We start from the raw sequence: 20,255 nt of genomic DNA, 5'->3' as shown, positions 1-20,255 counted from the left end.
AACTTCAAACGCATAACTTTTTTTTAATATTATAATTTTACATAATTCTTTAATTAAGAAAATAAGTTACTTTTTCTTGTCGTATAATCTTAATTTTTGAGAAATTGTTTTTATTGGTAAATAATGATTCGTTTATCTATCATCTTGGCAGCAAATTGCAATAGATGGGAGAAATTCGTTCACCATATTTTTCACTTGGCCAATATAACTATGGATATAATTCTGATATTCATTCACCGTACTTTTCATATGGCGGAGGGGACTATCATGGAGATAATGCCGAAATTCATCCACCTTATTCTTCAGCCGGAGACTGTCATGGAGATAATGCCGAAATCCATCAAACATATTCTTCAACCGGAGACTATGCCGCCGAAATTCATCCACCATATTCTTCAGCCGGAGACTACTTTGGACACAATGCTGAAATTCACTCACCATATTCTTCAGCCGGAGAATACCTTGCTGATAATACTGAAATTCATTCTGAAACATTGTTTCATCAAGATATTTATGGAAATTCATACAATGCACAACAATTTGTTGAGCATGGAAAAGCACTCCGTTATTCTAGAGGAGATTTGAAAGATGAACAAGAGAGTGATGTGTGCATCTACAGAGTTGGCAAGGCACTTCGCAAATCAAATAAAGCCATGTACAGTCCTCAACAAATTTCTATAGGCCCTATTCACAACGGCAACAGAAATCGGCGTTTTATGGAAAGGAAAAAGTCTAAATACTATGAACAGTTCTGGAAAGACAGGGTGTCAAAGGCAGGGGAACTGAATGGGGCTGAGGACGAGTTTTGGGCTGCCCTGCAAGAAGATGAAAAAAAGATCCGCCAATGTTATGAAGCTGGTTCCCATGAAATTGAAAAATCTGAAGACTTTCTGGGTCTGATTCTGCACGATGCTGTATTCATCTTCGAGCTATTCCTCAAGTACAGAGAAGGTAGCGACAAGTATATAAAAGAACCATGGTTGAGGTTGGAGATTGGACGGGACTTGATTTTGTTTGAAAACCAGCTTCCATTCTTTATTCTTGAGAAATTATATGAACTTCTTCCAGGAAACATTAAAGGAAAACACACGGAATTTAAAACTCTTGCTTGTTTCTATTTTAAACTCCACCTTCCAAGTAGGTTCTCTCCTGCAGCAGCAACGCCATTACATTTCACTGATTTGGTAAGATCTTTACTATCCTTCACTCGAAATGACAAGTCTGTAGAACTAATCAAAAGCTTTCACAGTGCAACCAAGCTACGCCAAGCAGGAGTTAAGTTTAAGGTTCCACGAGAACATAACTGCTTACTTGATGTGGATTTCCGTAGATTGGGAACAGAGTTTCACATACCAAAGCTTGAGATAGACGGCAACACTGAACGTCTCTTCAGAAACCTTATGGCCTTGGAGAAGCGTCTTTATCCAGGACAAGAGTACATCTGCCATTACATCAACCTATTGAGTATTCTTGTTGTCAAACCTAAAGATGCGAAACTCCTAATGGAAAATAAAATTGTAATTCACAATGACTGATTTACAGTCTTTCATCAGTCCACACGATTGATCGCCATTCCTGTTATCACTACATCTTTTCGGACTTGGATGATTATTATAAAAGCTCCTGGGCCAAAAACCCCGCATACTTTATAGAGGAATTTTTCGGGAATTTTTGGAAAGGTGTTGCAACGGTTAGTGCAGCTGGCCTCCTCATCCTCACTTCGGTACAAACAATTTGTGCGGTCCTTGGCCTGCGCTAGCACTCCAAGTGGATCAAGTCAATCCAGAGCCTGTGTAGTTTTATTTCTCCTGTTTGTTGGCTTTTGTTGTGTTGTGCTGTGGATTTCATGTTTCCTGTGCAGTCAATAAACACACACACACATGCATGCAGCTTTAGTTCGTTTGGAGTTGGCGGCATGGCCGCCAGCATTTGTGTCCTGTCTCAATGTTGTATAAATGTACAAACAGTATTAAGTTGGGCATATTCTCTTTGATGTATTTTAAAAAATTCTTATCACATGTAACTATTCTGTATATTTTATTTTCAATTTCTCATGGTGTGCGCTTAATATTGTAGAGCATGGTATTTTTTACTTAAAATTCAAGTAAAATACATGAATTACCGTATTTCTAAACACTCACGTAATTAACTTAATTATCTCCGAGCGTGCGAGTGGGATAAGAATAGGCATCAACAAAAAGACACAGGTATGACTTGTTAATTTAAGATTTCCTTCCATGGTTTTCAAGCTATGCAGATTAATATCACTTTCTTGGGCTCAAAGGCTGACCAAACCAAACTATGGACACATAAGGGTGTGTTTGGTATTGCGTTTATTGTTGTGGTTGTGGTTAAGATTGAATTGTAAAAATAGGTGTTTGGTTAAAACTGTGGTTAAAAATGAGATTGAACAAGAAATAGTTTAATATGTTTGGTTAAGAATACTTTTGAAATTGAAATTATAAAATAATTTTAAAAATATATATATTAATATTGATGATTTTTAATTTAAATATTATAGATTTAACTATTGCTATTACATCATGAAATAAATAATATTTTATATAAATTTTTTTTTATTATTCCATGAAATCATCTACAATTCTATTACGTACGAAATACATCTGACAAAAACTACAGTTTCCATAATTTTTTGAGCGTATAATAAAATTAGATAAAATATTATCAGGTATAAAATTGATATTACAGTGCGAGTGAATTTAATTCACTCTATACTAGTTTTCAGAAAAAAAAAAATATTATTCACATCACAATGCAAATGAATTTAATTCACTCTAAACTAGTTTTTTTTCTTAAATTTTTTTTAAAAAAATTAAAACATTGAAAAAAAAATTGTTCGCAATTCACTCGTGAACAGTGCAAGAGAATTCCACATGTTTTTTAATGTATCTATGTACATTGTTCATGCTAATTACATTATTTATTGAATAGTGCAATTAGCATAAACAGTGCAAGAAAAACAAGAATTCCTTGCTTTTCTTTAATTGTGTTTCCAACGCAAAAAAACATGTGGGACTCATGAACAATAAATCACTTTTTTTTCATTACCAAACGGCTACAAACTGCGCGTTCCCTAAAAAAATATTTATATAATATTTTTTTTTATGTTTTCAAATTGTTTTGATATTAAAAATAATATATTATTTTAATATATTTTTAAAATAAAAATATTTTTAAACCGCCGTTAAAATCCCAAAATATCCCATAATCTATAAAATAATATAAAACCGCATGAGTCAAGATATTCTTCGCCAAGCATACTTGGAGTGTGTGTGTTTGTGTTGCGAGGTGTCCCGCTCGGTGCACTTTATTAATTCATGCTTTTAACAAATTATATCGCGTAATGCTACTCATAAATAAATAAATAAACTTCAAATAAATAAAATATAATTTTGATTGATATGTAAGCTAGTTTAAAAATATACTCTACTATCCAATAAAAAATATATTTACACGAGTATAAGAAACTTATGAGAGTATTTTATTAACAGAAAAAAGAAAAAAAATAAGTGGTGATCAATATTAATAAATCAAACGAAAGAAAATTGGGGTCAACACATTGATCTCGTTTTTACCACACATTGTTAAGTCATTAACAATATTAAAATAGTTTGACTATTAAATTTAGTTATGATTGATTTACAAATTAATTTAAAATTATGTTTCATTATCGGATAAAAAAAAGAATTTACAAGAGTATTTTATTAAGATAAAATAAGAATTTGTTTTTACTGGTTATCAATGTTAATAAATCAAACCAGTGAAAATTGGGGTCCACCAATTGATCTTAATTTTTACCCTAACATCTTTAAGTCTCTAACGCTGTTAACTCACCACACCCATATTTAAGCACAGGTTGATAGATTGAGCCTCCCTCTTTCCCATTTCCTTGATCTCTCCCTGGGCAGCTTCTGTGTGCTCTGCCCTCTCTCTATCTCTCGCTAGCTATCTGTAAGTATTCTCTCTCTCTATATTACTTTTGTTATCATTGTTGTAGATCTTGATCTGGATTTGGACGGGATTAGTCTTGCTTTGGTTCTATAGTTTGTCTTTTTTTTTAATTTTTCTCTTAAAGGTTCCTAGATCTGACCCTTGTTAGATTAGATCTGTTTTTGGTGTTTTTGTTAAGTTTTTCAATGACCCTTTTGCTTGTTTTGTTTGCTGCATTGACATTGAGAAGATTATGAATCTATAAATTCGGCTTTGGTGTGAATTAATGAAATGAAAATAGAGGAATTTAAAGGAACGGACTTTATTATGTATACAAGCTTGGATCTTTATGATTTATTGTTGATTCTCAATGCCCTGATGGATTGGACCTTGTGTCGTATGTGAGTTGTTAAAAAGGAAAGATTTTGTTTGTCTGTAAGCAAATGTGTTTTAAGATCTTGCTTGCTTGCATGGAGTGTTTGATTTTGATTGTTTCCTTGGTGTGAATGAGAAAATGTTATAATGGATTTTAAAGTGATCTTTTTTAAAGATTGATTGTTGGGTTTTATGATGCAGGTGAGATTTAGGAGAGATGGGGCTTTCATTCACTAAGCTTTTTAGCCGTCTTTTTGCCAAGAAAGAAATGAGAATTCTCATGGTGGGTCTTGATGCTGCTGGTAAGACCACCATCTTGTACAAGCTCAAGCTTGGGGAGATTGTCACCACTATCCCTACAATTGGTATGTTACTCGAAACTTACCAATACTTCAAAGTTATTTAGTACTGTATTTATTGTGTTCTTGTTTTTCTTGCTAATTGTCTGTTTCTATCCAGGGTTCAATGTGGAGACTGTAGAATACAAGAACATAAGCTTCACTGTCTGGGATGTTGGTGGTCAGGACAAGGTATGTAAATGTTGTAAATTGTAATGAGAACTTCGGGTATAATTACAATATCAAGTAAATGCATCAAATCATTTTCTCAGCGTCATAAATGTCTCATGTTCAGTCAATGACTAAATATGGAACTATTCATGTTTGTGCTTGACTCTGGTGTAAAATGTGCTTATTGACGGTCTTGTGCTGATTAGATATTGCTCCCTCAGCGCGTAATCAAATCATAAGCTACATGGATTTAGCCAGTTAATGTTGCAATCTTTCCTTTTTCAGCATGAAGGGAAAGATAACCACTGTATGGCTGAAATTTTACTACTTAAGCATCTGTGCACTTGCGTATACCCATGTTGTCTATTTGCTTATGGACAGTCTAGTGCTGATTATATGCTTTGTCATTAGCACACAAGAAATACATAAGCTATAATGAGTAGAGCCATCTTGTCTTTCATGTTTTTCCCCTAGTTGGAATGAGGAATGACAATCCATGACATGGCGACATTTTGTTGTCCATGGCTGTAAATGTTGTCTGTGATTGAAGTCTTTGGTCGTTTAGGTGCATGTGCTTATCGACGGTCTTGTGCTGGCTAGTTGTCTTCCACCAGCACACAACATATTCGTAAGCTACATTAATGAATCCATAGTTTTATTTTAGTTTCTCCTGTCTTGGTTAGGAAAAGCTTTCAATGCTGTGGTGTACACCATAAATCATATATCAATGTATGATTATTTTTTTGTGAAATGCATTGATTTGGTTGCATTATCTTTAATGCTGATCAAGTAAGGATGCAATTCAAGTTGAATTGGAAGCGTGTGTAGAAAAAACCACCTGCTCATGTGCAGTCTATCGCCTAGGAGACATCTTCTGTCTTATTTCCTTGTTATTTTGGGTATTGTATTCTTTTCATATGTTACATGTTTCATGAAAAAGGAATTGTTTTTCAATTTACTTTTCTGATCTGCACAGATTCGACCATTGTGGAGACATTATTTCCAAAACACTCAAGGGCTCATATTTGTGGTTGATAGCAATGATCGTGACCGTGTGGTTGAAGCTAGGGATGAGCTGCATCGGATGTTGAATGAGGTACAGCCATAAGACTTACTTCTTAACTTCTGCCTTTGTCGCTTTTGCCTTGTGATGATGAAAATTTATTTTTCTGAATAGGATGAATTAAGGGATGCTGTGCTACTTGTGTTTGCTAACAAGCAAGATCTTCCAAATGCTATGAATGCTGCTGAAATTACAGATAAACTTGGTCTTCATTCGCTTCGTCAACGCCACTGGTAAATGATAATATCTCCATTTTGAATATGTTGATAGTTTGCTGTTACATATATGCCATCCAATCTGTGTTTTATTTCAGGTATATCCAGAGCACATGTGCCACTTCTGGTGAGGGCCTCTATGAGGGACTTGACTGGCTATCTAACAACATTGCTAACAAGGTATGGTCATAATAATTTGCTGGAAGTGATGATAAAAAAAATGTTTGGGTCGTGTTAAAAGTAACTTTGTGTGATGATTGTGGCAGGCTTAAGAGATGGGTTTTCTGAAGCTCATTGGTAGCATTCTGCTTCAGTTTGGGAATATTATTTGGTTGTTTGGTGTTCGAGGATTCCTATTTGTAATACTGGCAAGAGAAGAATGTATTTGTTTGGTTTTGTAAGATAATGTTACTGTAATAGAAATCGGCAAATTATCCATGTATATACCAAAATAATTAATGATTCACAGTTTCTTAAGTAATTGTGCCTTTGCTTCAAAGTTTATGATGGAGGAGCTTTTGCAGATTTTTTTCATTAACCAGCCAATGCTTGATGTCTGTAGTAGCAGCTATTTTGCCCTGTAGTATTGGTTATCGCAGGCTGTACTTTCTGACCATTCTGTTATGCAGAACCGTGCGCACTTTTCTAGTGATTCTTGAACCTTGCCTTTGAGGGTTGATTTATCAGTTCTCATGAAGAGTCAATAAGTACAAATAATGTTGTCAGATCAGCCAGGTTATTTTCAAGATTTTTTTAAATTTATTTAAAATTTGCATCATTTTAGGCTTTGTTTAAAATAATGCTGTTTGATTAATAAAAAAACCAGTGTGTTTTCGGTAGTTGATGTGGGCTGGCTCAACACTCGAGGCGGGGTGCGTCAATGGTCAGTCGAGCTCCTATACAACAAATAAAATGAGTGCCAAATTTGGCAGATGTATAAAGGCGTTGGTTTTGTTGATTCACGAGCGAACTTTCTACCTTACTTCCTTCCATGGAAGTATATCCAAGATAGGCACTGGCTTCGACCAATCTTTTCTACGCAACTTCTCCTACAGATGCCCGTGACCATCTCTCCCAGAATGCCTGCACAACAATCTGTTCATCAAACACCATGTGTCCCGGTCGTGTTATCAATACTTTCAATAGTTAGAATCGATTGTAGAAGAAGGGATGCTGCATGTAAAGGGACTAGCATTGCTGATGAGTTTGTAGACGTTGAATGAATGATTTCTTACCCTCTTTAACAAAATCTAATAGATGAGATAAATGTACTTTTGACTTCTGAATTCTACAGAATCATTCATGGAAAGATTCTCTGATAGAAGGCAAGGATTATATATGGATCCATTCCCTAAACTCTCTGCAGCCACATCTTAGCTATCGTTTTTTCCCTCGGAATTTGAAGTTCTTGTCGAGACTCCTCTTTTTTCTTACAAAAATCAAGAGCCTTCCTGTTGGCAACAGGTGTTGCCACTCAGGTTTCAGTTTCTAGGTTGCTCTTGCCAGGATGGATAGGCAGAAGTGCCAGTGGTTCAAGTAGAAAGATCGAGTAGAAAAGAAGACAGGAGAGGTGCCAATTAGACGTCAAAAGAAGAGGAAAGGAACGAATGCTTACAACAAAAGCCACTCTCTCTGGTGGAGATCTTGACCAGACCATGCTGTCCAGACAGAATCTCATGTAGGCAATAGGAAGATGAGCATGGCAATAGATTCTTCCAGGCATATTCGCCACATTCAATTATGCCTTCCCTTTTTTACCCCCTTTTTTTTTTAGTAATATTCAAGAATGATTATTTTCGATTCGATTTTTATAAAAAATACATTCTTCCAATTGGCAGCATATTCGCCACATTCAATTATGCCTTCCCTCTTTTACCTTTTCTTTTTTTTCCCCCACGGTAATATGCCTTTCTCAATCACAAAATTCTCCAGAACATCGAAGCCTCTATTATATATACACACAACATTGAAAGCTTTTCCTCTCGTATAGACATGAAAAATCAATTTCAAAATCGTTCTAACCATCCATATATTTTTTAAAGCTATAATTAAAAATATTTTGTAAAATCTATTTTGTTAAACATGAAAAAGTTACCATAATAATAAACATATAATTGTGAATTAAGCACTATATTGTTTCTTAAAAAATCACGAAACACTTGATTGTGGACCTCACATAAATAGATATACAAATAATAATTCATATTTAAATGAGAAATTTATGATTTTTTTCCCTCTAGCTGTCCCCTTTTGAATTCAAATTCAAAATATAAAACAACCAAATTTAATTGAAAATAATGGGGATTTAAAGGAGAAGAATGGTCATAACCATCGAAATTAAAAGTAGATTTTTAACATAATTTTTTTATAAAAGTTAATTATAAAATTTATTGAGCAAAATAAATAGAATAAAAACAATTAGTTAAAATAATCCTATATTATAGGGTAAATTTATAATTTGCTCCCATGCTAAAATAAGAAAATAATTACTAGTGAGTAGCAATATAATAAATCAACCATCCAAAATTAAATGTAGGGTCCACAAAAAATCTCACTGTGACACTAACGTCGTTAACCCCTTAACGCCGCTAACTTCCATCCATATCTAAATTCCCAGCGCTCATAGATAGGCCATCCGTCTCTCTTTCCCATTTCTTTCACCCCCCTCTCTGCACAGCTTCTCTGCAGATCCTGCCCTCTCTCTTCCTCTGCGTCTCTGTAAGCTTTTCCAACTCCCTCTCATTTTCTGTATGTTTATATTGGTTGTCGATGTTGTTACTGTAGAACTTGAGTAGTCTTAATTTGGTTCTAAAGTTTGTTTTTTTAAAAAAACAAAAAAATCTTTTCTGGTTTTGTTTTGAATGGTTCATAGATCTGAACCATGTTAGATTGGATCTTTTTTAGGGGTGTTTGTTGAATTCTTTTATGACCCTTTTGCATGTTTTGTTTGTTTGTATGGATAAAAGGGAGATCATGAAGTTTGGTGTGAAATAATGAAAGGAAAATGATGGAATTGAAAGGGACAGGCATTATAATGTGTAAATTTTTTTATATTTTTTTGTTTATGATTTGTTTGTTAATGGATTGGATTTTGTGTGATTTGTGAAATGGAAGACTTGTGAGAGGATGTGTGTGGAGATCTTGCTTGCACATCTATCTATTTTCATTTTGATTGATTTGTGTGAATGATAGAATGTTAAGGTTGATGCAATAGTGATCTATTTCTGTAAGTTTGATTTTTTTATTTATTTACTGATTTGTTTTCGATGCAGCTAAGAACTTGGAAAGATGGGGCTCTCATTCACCAAGCTTTTTAGCCGTCTGTTTGCCAAGAAAGAAATGAGAATTCTCATGGTGGGTCTTGATGCTGCTGGTAAGACCACCATCTTGTACAAGCTCAAGCTCGGAGAGATTGTCACCACTATTCCAACAATTGGTATGTTATCAAAATATTTTTGGTACTATAGATCTGTTTAGTACTGAATTTATTGTGTTTTCTTGCCAAGGATGCTTATATGTAGCCTGCTTTCAGGGTTTAATGTGGAGACCGTGGAATACAAGAACATAAGCTTCACTGTCTGGGATGTTGGTGGCCAGGACAAGGTATGAAAAAATCTGTTATCTTGTGATGTCAACTCTGAGTATAATGGTGACATTAGGGAAATGAGTTAAATTTTTATCCTTTCAAGTTGCTGCTTCACAAGTTTTTCAGCTCTATCATTGACTAAACCTGATATGATGTGCATTTATGCTTGTACTTGCTGTCTTTTGATGTAAATGTGCTCATGAATGGTCTTTTACAGATTAGTTATCTCTCCATCATATCAAAACAAAAAACATAAACTATGGGGATCTAGCCACTTAAGTGTACAACTTTACCTTTTTCTTACAAGGAGAACTATCCATTGCATGTCTGAAATTCTAGGAGTATAGACTTTCTGTCTTCTTAATTTACACATTTACATACCTTTGTTGTCGAAGTTTCTATTCTTTGGTTATGTATATGCTCTCATGGCAGTCTTGTGCTGATTAGATGCTTGTCATTAGCAAACAACAAAAACATAAGTTACATTGATCAGAGCCATCTTGTCTTTCATGATTCTGCTCTTTTCAGAGCAAGGAATGTCTATCCATGATATGACAGGCATTTCATTACTGAAGACACCTTGTGTTTCAGTTTTTCCCTTTGTCTTTGTGAGGTAATGGTATCCAAGCTGGGGTGTACATTAACATAGATTACATATCCGGAATCATAAATGGGATTGCTTACATGTTTCTCTATGCATTTAATGAATTGTCTAAGAAATGAATAGTTGAGTTGCCAGTCTCTCTATCATTGTTTCCTTGGCTATTTCCCTGTTTGTTGTTGTATACTCTTATCTCTTATGTTGATCAAATAAGGATGTAATTTTAGCTTTAATTGTTGAAATTATGTACTAAAAAATTACTGCTTTTGTACAATCTGTTACTCAAGTCAACACCTTGTGTCTTGCATTCAACAACATCTTGGATCTTATTTTTTTATCTCGATAAAAAGAATTGTTCATCAAATTGTTTTTCTAATTTGCACAGATTCGACCTTTGTGGAGACATTATTTCCAAAACACTCAAGGGCTCATCTTTGTGGTTGATAGCAATGATCGTGACCGTGTTGTTGAAGCTAGGGATGAGCTGCACAGGATGTTGAATGAGGTAGCCATAAGCCTTAGTTCTTAATGTTTTCTCGTGGTTTTGCACATCTTAATAATGAAATTTTATTCTGAGTAGGATGAATTGAGGGATGCTGTGCTACTTGTTTTTGCAAACAAGCAAGATCTTCCAAATGCTATGAATGCTGCTGAAATCACAGATAAGCTTGGTCTTCATTCTCTTCGTCAACGCCACTGGTAATTGATAATATCTCCATTGCAAAATTCTGGATAGTTGGCTTCTATTTAATATTCATTGATGTCATCTGATCTTTATGTTTGTTGCAGGTATATCCAGAGTACTTGTGCCACTTCTGGTGAAGGTCTTTACGAAGGACTAGACTGGCTTTCCAACAACATTGCTAGCAAGGTAGGGTCATAGTGTTTTGTAGGAAACAATGGTAAAAATCCGTGTTTTGTTGGTTGTAACTTTGGCTAATGAATTGTGGCAGGCTTAAGAAATGGGTTGATCATGCAACTTTTTGGATCGCACTTTGGGAATCTTGCTAGGTTTGGTGTTTGCACTTACTTTGGGAATCTTGCTAGGTTCCCTGTTTGCGGATTTCATATCCTGTAATCGGCAAGAGAATGTATCTTTGGTTGTGTAAGATATTATTACAGTAATAGAAATTGACTAATTATCCCTATAGTTTTGAAATAATTCATGATTCACAGCTTTAACATGATGTATCTTGATACAAGTTTATTGCTAGTGGAGCTCTGCGAGATTAATGTTTCTTTCATTGACCAGCCATTGCTTGATGGGAATTTTTTTTGTGGTTAATGTATTGCAATGCAAGACATTCGCTATATTTCGGCGAATGTTGTACATTTGATTTCTATTATGAGTTTGCACGAACGATGAACAGTCCTGATCAGACTTTTCTGCAGACATCATAAATTTATAATGCTTTGGTTCTGGTTTTTTCCTTCTAAGCTTGCTAGCGTTGCATCCTCTCCTCTTAAGGTATTGATCGGAAATGTAGTTGTTTTTGTTTACAAGTATATTTCAAAAGTGTTTTACTTTAAAAAACCTAATTAATGTTATTTTTAGTTTTTTCAATGTATACAATATAAAAAAAATTATTATGATATATTTTAATAAATCAAATACATATAATAACAATCTGTATTTCTTATCTTTTCAATTATTCATCAAGAAATAAAAAATATACACTTGAAAAAATAATCAACCATTTTTTTTAGAAATAATAATTCATCATTAATTTCTTAAATAAATAGTATTTTTGTTATATGCTCTCTTTTATTTTTATTTTTTTTCTCATAAGTATCACAATAATTTGACAATTCATCTCATAAAATAAAAAAAAGTTTCTTATAAACATACCATTTTTACTTAAGATGAGGTTAAAGTAAGTACTTAATTTCTAAAATAATACGACACACCCCCTTAAAATTTTTTTAGCTTCCCCCTCAAGTGCACACTTGCACTACCTTGCATTAGGGGTGTTCAAAAAAACCGATTAAACCGAAAAAACTAGAAAAACCGAGAACAAAATTAACCGAAAAAACCGAACCGATTAAAAAACCGAATAAACCGATTAAAAAATTAAAAAAACCACCCAGTCCGGTTCGGTTCCAATTTTAAAAAGCTTAAACCGATTGAACCGGACTAAACCGAACCGATTTAAAAAAAAGTATAAAAAGAACCATCCCTAACCCTAAATCCCACTTTCCAGCCGCCAACCCACCCCCCCTTCCCCTCCAGCCTTCCCCTTTTCCCCTTCCCCTTTCCTTTTCAGCCTGGAATCACTCACTTTCTCCACTGGTGATGAGAACCAAATTTCCTTTTCACCCTTAAATCACTCACTTTCTCCACTCAGCCTTCTCCTTTCCACTTCCCAGCCTTCCCCTTTCCATTTTCCCTTCTAGTTTCACAGTCCAGATGTGAGGGAACCATCATCTTGAATATATTGCCGGAAAGCTAGTCGTACCAGGAACGAGAATACCAGAGTCGACATTACAAGGATAGATGGGATGAAAGGCGAATACAAGACTGCTGCAAGATAGCAAGTAGCAACCATTGAATTAGGCAATCCAGCTGCCATCAAGAGCGAAGGAGAGTCAGTCCCGGACTGGCTATCGAGAAGCAAAGCAGCCGCCTTCACTTGGAGTCGGAGTTCTTTCTGAATGGTTCTCATCACCAGTGATGAAGATCAGTCCGGTTTTTCTAGTTTTTATGCTAAAAAACCGACCCGAATCGAACAAAACCGGTTCGGTTTGAACCGGTTCTCGGTTCGGTTCGGGTTATATTAATAAAGAATGTTATTTTCCGGTTCGGTTGAATTTTTAGGTTAAAACTGGACCGAACCGGACCGTGAACACCCCTACCTTGCATTATAAATTACTTTTATACCTTGTTTGTTTATAGAAAAATATTTTCCTGCCACCATTTTTTCCACTTCTTCATATTTGGTGAACTCTAGGAAAGTAGTTTTTAAGAAAATGGTTTCCAACAAAAAAAACTAGTCTTTCTAAAAGGAAAGTGTTTTTCTTTTTTTATCTCCAAAAAACACTTCTCTCCTCCGATTGCTAGTCTCGTAAAAAACACTTTCCTTTCTCTCCCTCTCGAATTTTTGTATCTATTTATCCTCAATATGAAATCTTCATACTAAAAAAAAACCCAAATATCCAATTCTTAACTTTCCATTACTATTAATTAATTTTTCCTTTCAATATGAAAAAAATTATTTTAAGGTTTTAAAAAATGAAAAAATATCAATAGATTTTACTTCAAAATTATTTAATAAGGTTATATGTCTATAATATTATATTTAAAATATTTATATTATTTATATAGTTACATTTTATAAAATAATTAAACTTTATATAAATATATGATATAATAAATTCATTTTCCCCATCATTAACACTTTATTATAGTCTCTTTTTTTATTGTAATTGATCAAATAGTTACATTTAATGTTATATATATATATATATTAAATAAACTTGAAAAAAAAAAACAATAATAAATACTTTTTAAGTTTATTTTTCATGGTATAGCTAAAAACCAGAAAAATATTTTTCAATTTGTTTTTTATAACACTGTCAATTATTTGTCATCAAACATTGAAAAATAATTAATTTTTCAAGAATTTACATTCCATAAAAAACCACTTTTTTAAATTAAATTGCTTTCAAGCAAACAAATAAAATCATAGTTTTAAAACTTTGCCTGACAAATCGATCCGGGACCCGACTAACCCAGGACTGGAATTGAGCTAGGCTAAAGAAAAATAAGGGAAGTCAAAATGACGTTGTTTTGATTTATAAAAAAAATCGAAGTTGACCCAGGTGACTCGATCAAAATCCATTGACCCGGGAAAAACCCATGACCAGAAGCTTGGGCCGGGTCGACTACCGAGCCAGACTTGAAAACTTTGAATAAAACTTTAATTAGAGGAGGAAATGGGCCGGCATTGTGAAAGTAGAATTCGTATTATTTAATAATTTAGATTATGATATCACATTAAAAACCATCTTCATCTAAAAATGATAAATTTTTAAAATATAATTTATATTATTATATAACTTTCGATTTTTGATATATATATTGTAGAAAATTTACTGCTTAGATGCACATACCGAATCCACTGCATGCTCAGTTGCTCACCATCGACTCGTTGGCGACGGTGGTGGTCTAGGTAAGAAAAACACTGTGCGTGCAAGCAGTGGACCAACGAATCAACAGCTTGATGACTGCTGGAAGAAACCATCTTAAACGACCAATTAATCTCCATCATTTTCATCAAGAATTATCAATGCAAAACCGCGTTCAGTGACTTCTCTGTGCATGTCATTGATTACAGCCAAATTCCTTGCAATATCTGTCCAACTGGCCACAGCTGAAATGCACCTTCCTTCCTTCCAAGGCACATCTCATCCACTGCCACAACTTCTCCTATAAATACCCACCAAATCATGCGCCATCTCCTCACTTCAAAACAACTAATTTTCTTGCAAAAAAAAAAAAACTCTCTAAATTTCTCTCTCAATGGCTTCTTTTCTTGCTTCTTCAAGGGTTCCAATGTCGGTGGTATTGGTCTCGTTTACACTTGCTTCTTTGATGGGGTCGTCTCTTGGTAACTTCTACCAAGACTTCGATATTGTATGGGGAGATTGGCGTGCTATGATACTCAACGATGGTGAGCTTCTCAATCTCAATCTGGACCAAGCTTCTGGCTCAGGATTCCAATCCAAGAATGAGTATTTGTTCGGAAAGATTGATATGCAACTCAAGCTTGTCCCTGGCAACTCTGCTGGCACTGTAACTGCCTACTACGTAAGTTTTCTTAATATTAATGACTATTTTGATTTTTGAGTACAGAGATTTAACATTTGCTCTTAGTGTTATTAATCTCTGGTGGTTTATTAATTTTCAGTTACAATCAAAAGGGTCGGCCTGGGATGAGATAGACTTTGAGTTCTTGGGGAACTTGAGTGGAGATCCTTACATTCTTCATACTAATGTGTATAGCCAAGGCAAAGGCGACAAGGAGCAACAATTTTATCTCTGGTTTGATCCAACTGCTGATTTCCACACCTATTCCATCCTTTGGAACCCACAAAGAATCATGTAAGCTAACACTTGCTCCCATATCTAAATACAAGATTATATGTTTTTAGAGGAAGCTTGGAATTGTGTTTCAAATAACATTTTAAAAAAAGTTATATTATTTAATGTATTTTTAAGGAAAAATATACTTTGAAAAGTAACTATTATTATATTGTATAATATATATTCCTTTTGTTACCTTAAATTTTCTTTGTTTTGCTAACATTTTCCTTCTCATTTGTGTCAGCTTCTTTGTAGATGGCACCCCTATTAGGGAGTTCAAGAACATGGAATCGATTGGTGTTCCATTTCCAAAGTATCAACCAATGAGACTCTACTCTACTTTATGGAATGCAGATAACTGGGCTACAAGAGGTGGTCTCGTCAAGACTGATTGGTCACAAGCTCCTTTCACTGCCTCCTACACGAACTTCAATGCTAATAATTCTTGTGTTTGGTTCAATGGTTCATCTTCTTGTGATACAAATAATTTCTCCCCTCCTTCTTGGCTTTCAGAAGATCTTGATTCAGCAAATCTTGATAAGCTTCAATGGGTCCAAACGAACAACATGATATATAATTATTGCACAGATGCCAAGAGGTTTCCCCAGGGATTTCCTCCAGAATGCAACATGTCTTAGAGGGAGAAGAAGACACAGTCACCCAGCATTAATGCATGGTTTATATTAATAATTAATTTCTTTCATTGTTTTTACTCATGCAAATTACAGATCAATAAATGTATGTATGATTTTTATTTTTGTTTGTTTCAATGTTTTCCAATAATACGTTTCGATTTAAGAACTAATATTACAGAATCCTTTACTTCGTAATTCTTTTTTTTTTCTTCATCAAAACATCTAGCAATCAAGCATTGGATCCCACATAAATAAACTGCCCTTGTATTCCCACAGAATCATAAGAAAATACATCTAAAAAATATTAATTTAATATCTTTTAATTTGAAAAATTAATTGAAACACGTTATCAAAACACACATTTAATAGGCTTGGACCAGTAATAAAGTTAGCATCAAAGCTTGTATTGTAATTATGTTGGTTAATGGGTCGGTACATGCAAAGCTGGTCTTGCCAAACCTGGGACATGGTGAGAGAGATGAAAACCTTAAATGGTGAATAGAGGCTAGATTGAATTACTCGTAGCAAAGAGAAACTCCGTACTTTTTTTCTTTCTTTTTCATGTGTTTTTGGTATACCCACTATCCTTTTGTACGTGTTTGTTTAGGTCAATTAAAAATTGGTTTATAATTAACTAAACTTATTTGACTCGTGAGCTTTTTAGAAAAAAATATATTTTTTTAGTTTATTTTTTTATTCAATATTATTAGGGTCTTTTAGTTTTTTTTCTATGTAAAAAATTAATAGCCATTTGGCAAGTGAAAATATAGAGAAATAAAATTAAGTATTTTGAGTCTTTTTATATTTATGATGTTCTTAGTTTATCAAGTTTTTGATTTGTAATAAATCTTTTATCTCTCACTTTTGCCTACGTTAATTGGTATTATAATCCAATAATCTTTAATAATTATTTTGCTTTGCTATATGTTATACATTAATAATAGTTGTAAGAGGTTGTATAATAGGACACATATAAATTTAGGAGGGAATGAAGAAGTTTTTCCTCAAGAAAAAAGATGTCCACGACCTAACTCTAATGTTTTTTTCTACATCAATTGTTTTCATTTGAAATCCTAATAGTGAGACCAATAATAGGACAACCTCCACAAATATATTATGTTAGGAATTTATAATAAAATGATCCGCACATATAGTTAGGAATCCATGATAGAATGGCTCACTTATAAAACATATTCTTGATAGAGAACAATTTTTAACTGAAGATTTAACTCGAGGATGAATTCTTTTTAATCCAGGAAGACTAATGTTATCTTTTTTAAAAAATAAATATTTTTCATAATTAACTTTATTTCTTTCTATTTTTATTTATAGACTCAATATTATTAATGTTTTTTCTCTATATAAATTGTTATAATAGTTTTTTTGACAAGTGAAAATATAATTAAATAAAATAAGTATTTTTAAATTAATTCTCATATTTATAGTGTTTTTAGTCTTTAAGATTTTTTTTTACTTGTAACAAACTATTTATCCTTCACTTTTATGTCATTATTGTTATTTAATTATGGATTATGGATTTAACTTAGAATCCCTTAATTTATAAAAGTGACATGACACTCGGATTTGTATTGTATTTGGCACTTATTTTCAAGTTCGAAACAATATATATATATATATATATATATATATATATATATATATATATATATATAAAATCTCAAAAAGAAAAAAGTTGGGAAGAGAAAGAATCAAAATAAACGAACGGTTCAAATTTTATTCCTTGGAGGATAAATCCACCGATATAAATGAACGAATACGCTTTAAAACTAGAGAAGGGTCGCTCGCAGATTAACAAGCCTAACAAAAAACATCAACGCTTTAGTATTTCCTTTCCAGAGACAATAGCCATGGTAATCAGAATCCTCATCTCCCTATTCCTTTCAGCCAAAGGATTTGGAGGACTTGGTGGTGCAATGAAACTAGTTTCACAGCTGGCTTGTGCTCTCGGTGCATCCCGTTCAAGCTTGAACATATCATCATAATCTTTCCTGTTAAAAGATTGCAAGGCATCCCCGAAAGACGACTTCACTATACCAAAAGCATTCTCACATGCAACAAGAACATTCCTCAATGATTGGTCAGTTGTGTTCCTTAGAAGATCCAAAATATACTCGTAAGTGTTGGTTGCGTTTGTTATTGTCTGGTCCATTGCTATCGCTGTGAGACCAACGTAGTCTATTGACGGGCTTTTCATGTTCTCATGGAAAACCCTGTTGCAGAAACCATAGTCTTCCATTTGTCGACATACTTCGTCGATTAAAACTTGGGAATCTTGGGCTTCACTTAAGGTAGGGTTGGTCAGGAGAATGATGGCTAGAAGTGGAAAAAATAGGGAGAAACAGTGAGAAAAGGCCATGTTTCTGCTGCTAGAATTAGAATATAGTGATGTGATATATGCAACAGAGGAGAGTACTGTGGCGAATGCCTTTGCCTGTTTATATATGTGTGTGTGAAAGTCTATTGAGGAAAATATAAGTTTCAGAAGATGTTGCGAGTAAAGCAAAGGGTTGAAAAGAAGGAAAGAGTTGAAAGCATGATCAAGCCCCATATGCTAAAGAAATTATACGGTAAATTAACCTGCCACTTTGAGATTATGGTTCAAGGAATTATGGAAGGAGAAATCATCCTATATCTAGTCATTAATTAGTTTTAAAACGCTAAAAATAATTATATTTGTAAAAGATGAAAGATTTTTGTATGAAAAGGAGAGAAGTTGATTTATTTCCTAGCTGATATAAGGTCATGGAGATACTGTAGGCAACGTGTTATTTTCTTTTATTTTTATTGTAATTACTAATGTAATGTTTTGATGTAGTAAATAATTTTTTTTATTCGGGAAATTTATATTAACAGAAAAAAAAACTAGTGATGGATAATTGATGGAAGTGAGTGAAGTTAAAATTTAATTCCTTACAATAGGTAAAGGAAATAAAATTTATTTTAGATTACTAATAATTACTCAAGAGTAAACGAGGAGAAAATTTAGAGATTGCTATATTTCTTTCCTAATTCAAATGAATCCGAAAATGGATTTCCATATTTGATTTTTTTTTCTGAAATATAATGAACCTGTACTGGAAATCAGTCCCTCATCTTAATTCCATATCACATAGAGTCAAATCTAACTGATTTCAATAATCTTTTTTTTTTTTAATTCAAAGTAAATCAGAATTAGTTGGATTTCAATAATCTAACTAATTTCCAATGATATAATACTCTATCATCAGTTTCCAATTAGCATGTTTCAAAAACTCGGCCATTAAATCAGAATTTAATCTTTAAATAATTAGAAATCCATCGGCATATACTTTAAAAATACTCGTCAATTAATCAGTACACGTAAAATTGGAAAATAATTGGCTCTTGATTTTTACCAGGCAGTGTTTGTTTTTGCAGTGATACCGTGATTTTAAAAATACTTGAATTATTTTTGTTTTGAATTAATTATTTTAATATTTTAAAATTGTTTTAATTTATTAATGTTAAAAATAAATTTTAAATGATTGTTATTTTTCTTCTTTCTCTTCTTCAAAACCACAAACAACATCAATTTCTCCACCTCCATTACCATTCACAACACTCGAGCCTCTCTTTAACTCACTAGCTCCATCATAACGTTCAATAATCTTGAAAGAAAAAATTAAGCAACAATAAAGAAGAGAAAAGAGATTTTATCCCCTATTCATCAGCCCTGATACATCAAATTCCACATACATGATAGTTTTTTTCACCAAATATTTGATATTGTACAAACTAGTCTAGAAAAGCCTCAAGCTAGTCTATGCAGTAGCCAACAATGTCTCAATTGACCCTTTCAAGAACATATTCGTTGACACTCAGAGTAGTTCCACAGGTTAACACCATTCCTTTGTTAATACCATTAAAAGCTGCAGAGTTTATTGGGATCTGACTCGCACAAGCTCTAAGAAAAGATTTACATGGGGACAGGTATAACTGTGAGTATTAAAATAAACTAAAAGAGATCAGTGAATCACAATATATTATATCTAAAATTATTGTGGATTGCACTGTTTACATTTAAAATTCATTCTTACAATTTTGACCAATTTTTTGTCATTGTTTTTCATTTGTTTTGTTGACATGACAGTATTCCTACCATATATTTTTATGTATTTTTTTAAGAGGTTATAGCTTTCCCATCTCTTTCTTTTTTCTAGCACAAATATAAAATATTGCGTAAAGTAGATTTGACAAG

General features: G+C 33.3%; 4 protein-coding genes across 6 annotated transcripts; 3 read left to right on the top strand and 1 right to left on the bottom strand.

Moving 5' to 3' along the window:
* Positions 1 to 3,833: 3,833 nt before the first annotated feature.
* LOC118034979 (ADP-ribosylation factor-like) lies at positions 3,834 to 6,594 on the top strand. 2 transcript variants are annotated; one of them, XM_035040449.2, is made up of 7 exons: positions 3,834 to 3,972; positions 4,528 to 4,691; positions 4,786 to 4,856; positions 5,812 to 5,931; positions 6,013 to 6,131; positions 6,212 to 6,293; positions 6,380 to 6,594. In XM_035040449.2, exons 2-7 carry the CDS (start codon positions 4,544 to 4,546, stop codon positions 6,383 to 6,385), a joined length of 546 nt encoding a protein of 181 aa, XP_034896340.1. In that variant the 5' UTR covers positions 3,834 to 3,972; positions 4,528 to 4,543; the 3' UTR covers positions 6,386 to 6,594. The 2 variants fall into 2 exon arrangements, with proteins under 2 accessions (XP_034896340.1, XP_034896339.1); XM_035040448.2 differs by lacking the exon at positions 6,380 to 6,594 and having other exon boundaries at positions 6,212 to 6,305.
* A 2,106-nt stretch (positions 6,595 to 8,700) lies between these two features.
* LOC118034980 (ADP-ribosylation factor) lies at positions 8,701 to 11,544 on the top strand. Of its 2 annotated transcripts, XM_035040451.2 has the most exons (7): positions 8,701 to 8,831; positions 9,386 to 9,549; positions 9,646 to 9,716; positions 10,686 to 10,805; positions 10,881 to 10,999; positions 11,090 to 11,171; positions 11,254 to 11,544. In XM_035040451.2, the coding sequence occupies exons 2-7, from the start codon at positions 9,402 to 9,404 to the stop codon at positions 11,257 to 11,259; spliced, it is 546 nt and encodes a 181-aa protein (XP_034896342.1). In that variant the 5' UTR covers positions 8,701 to 8,831; positions 9,386 to 9,401; the 3' UTR covers positions 11,260 to 11,544. The 2 variants fall into 2 exon arrangements, with proteins under 2 accessions (XP_034896342.1, XP_034896341.1); XM_035040450.2 differs by lacking the exon at positions 11,254 to 11,544 and having other exon boundaries at positions 11,090 to 11,183.
* Positions 11,545 to 14,773: 3,229 nt separating this feature from the next.
* On the top strand, positions 14,774 to 16,213 carry LOC118034977 (probable xyloglucan endotransglucosylase/hydrolase protein 23). The gene is made up of 3 exons (XM_035040445.2): positions 14,774 to 15,107; positions 15,208 to 15,401; positions 15,628 to 16,213. Exons 1-3 carry the CDS (start codon positions 14,820 to 14,822, stop codon positions 16,019 to 16,021), a joined length of 876 nt encoding a protein of 291 aa, XP_034896336.1. The 5' UTR covers positions 14,774 to 14,819; the 3' UTR covers positions 16,022 to 16,213.
* A 1,636-nt stretch (positions 16,214 to 17,849) lies between these two features.
* LOC118034981 (cell wall / vacuolar inhibitor of fructosidase 2) lies at positions 17,850 to 18,395 on the bottom strand. Its single transcript, XM_035040452.1, has one exon. It carries the CDS (start codon positions 18,393 to 18,395, stop codon positions 17,850 to 17,852), a length of 546 nt encoding a protein of 181 aa, XP_034896343.1.
* Between the last annotated feature and the right edge of the window lie 1,860 nt (positions 18,396 to 20,255).

Source organism: Populus alba, chromosome 5 (assembly GCF_005239225.2).
Source record: "Populus alba chromosome 5, ASM523922v2, whole genome shotgun sequence".
NCBI lineage: Eukaryota > Viridiplantae > Streptophyta > Magnoliopsida > Malpighiales > Salicaceae > Populus > Populus alba.
This window is presented reverse-complemented; position numbering and strand designations above follow the sequence as displayed.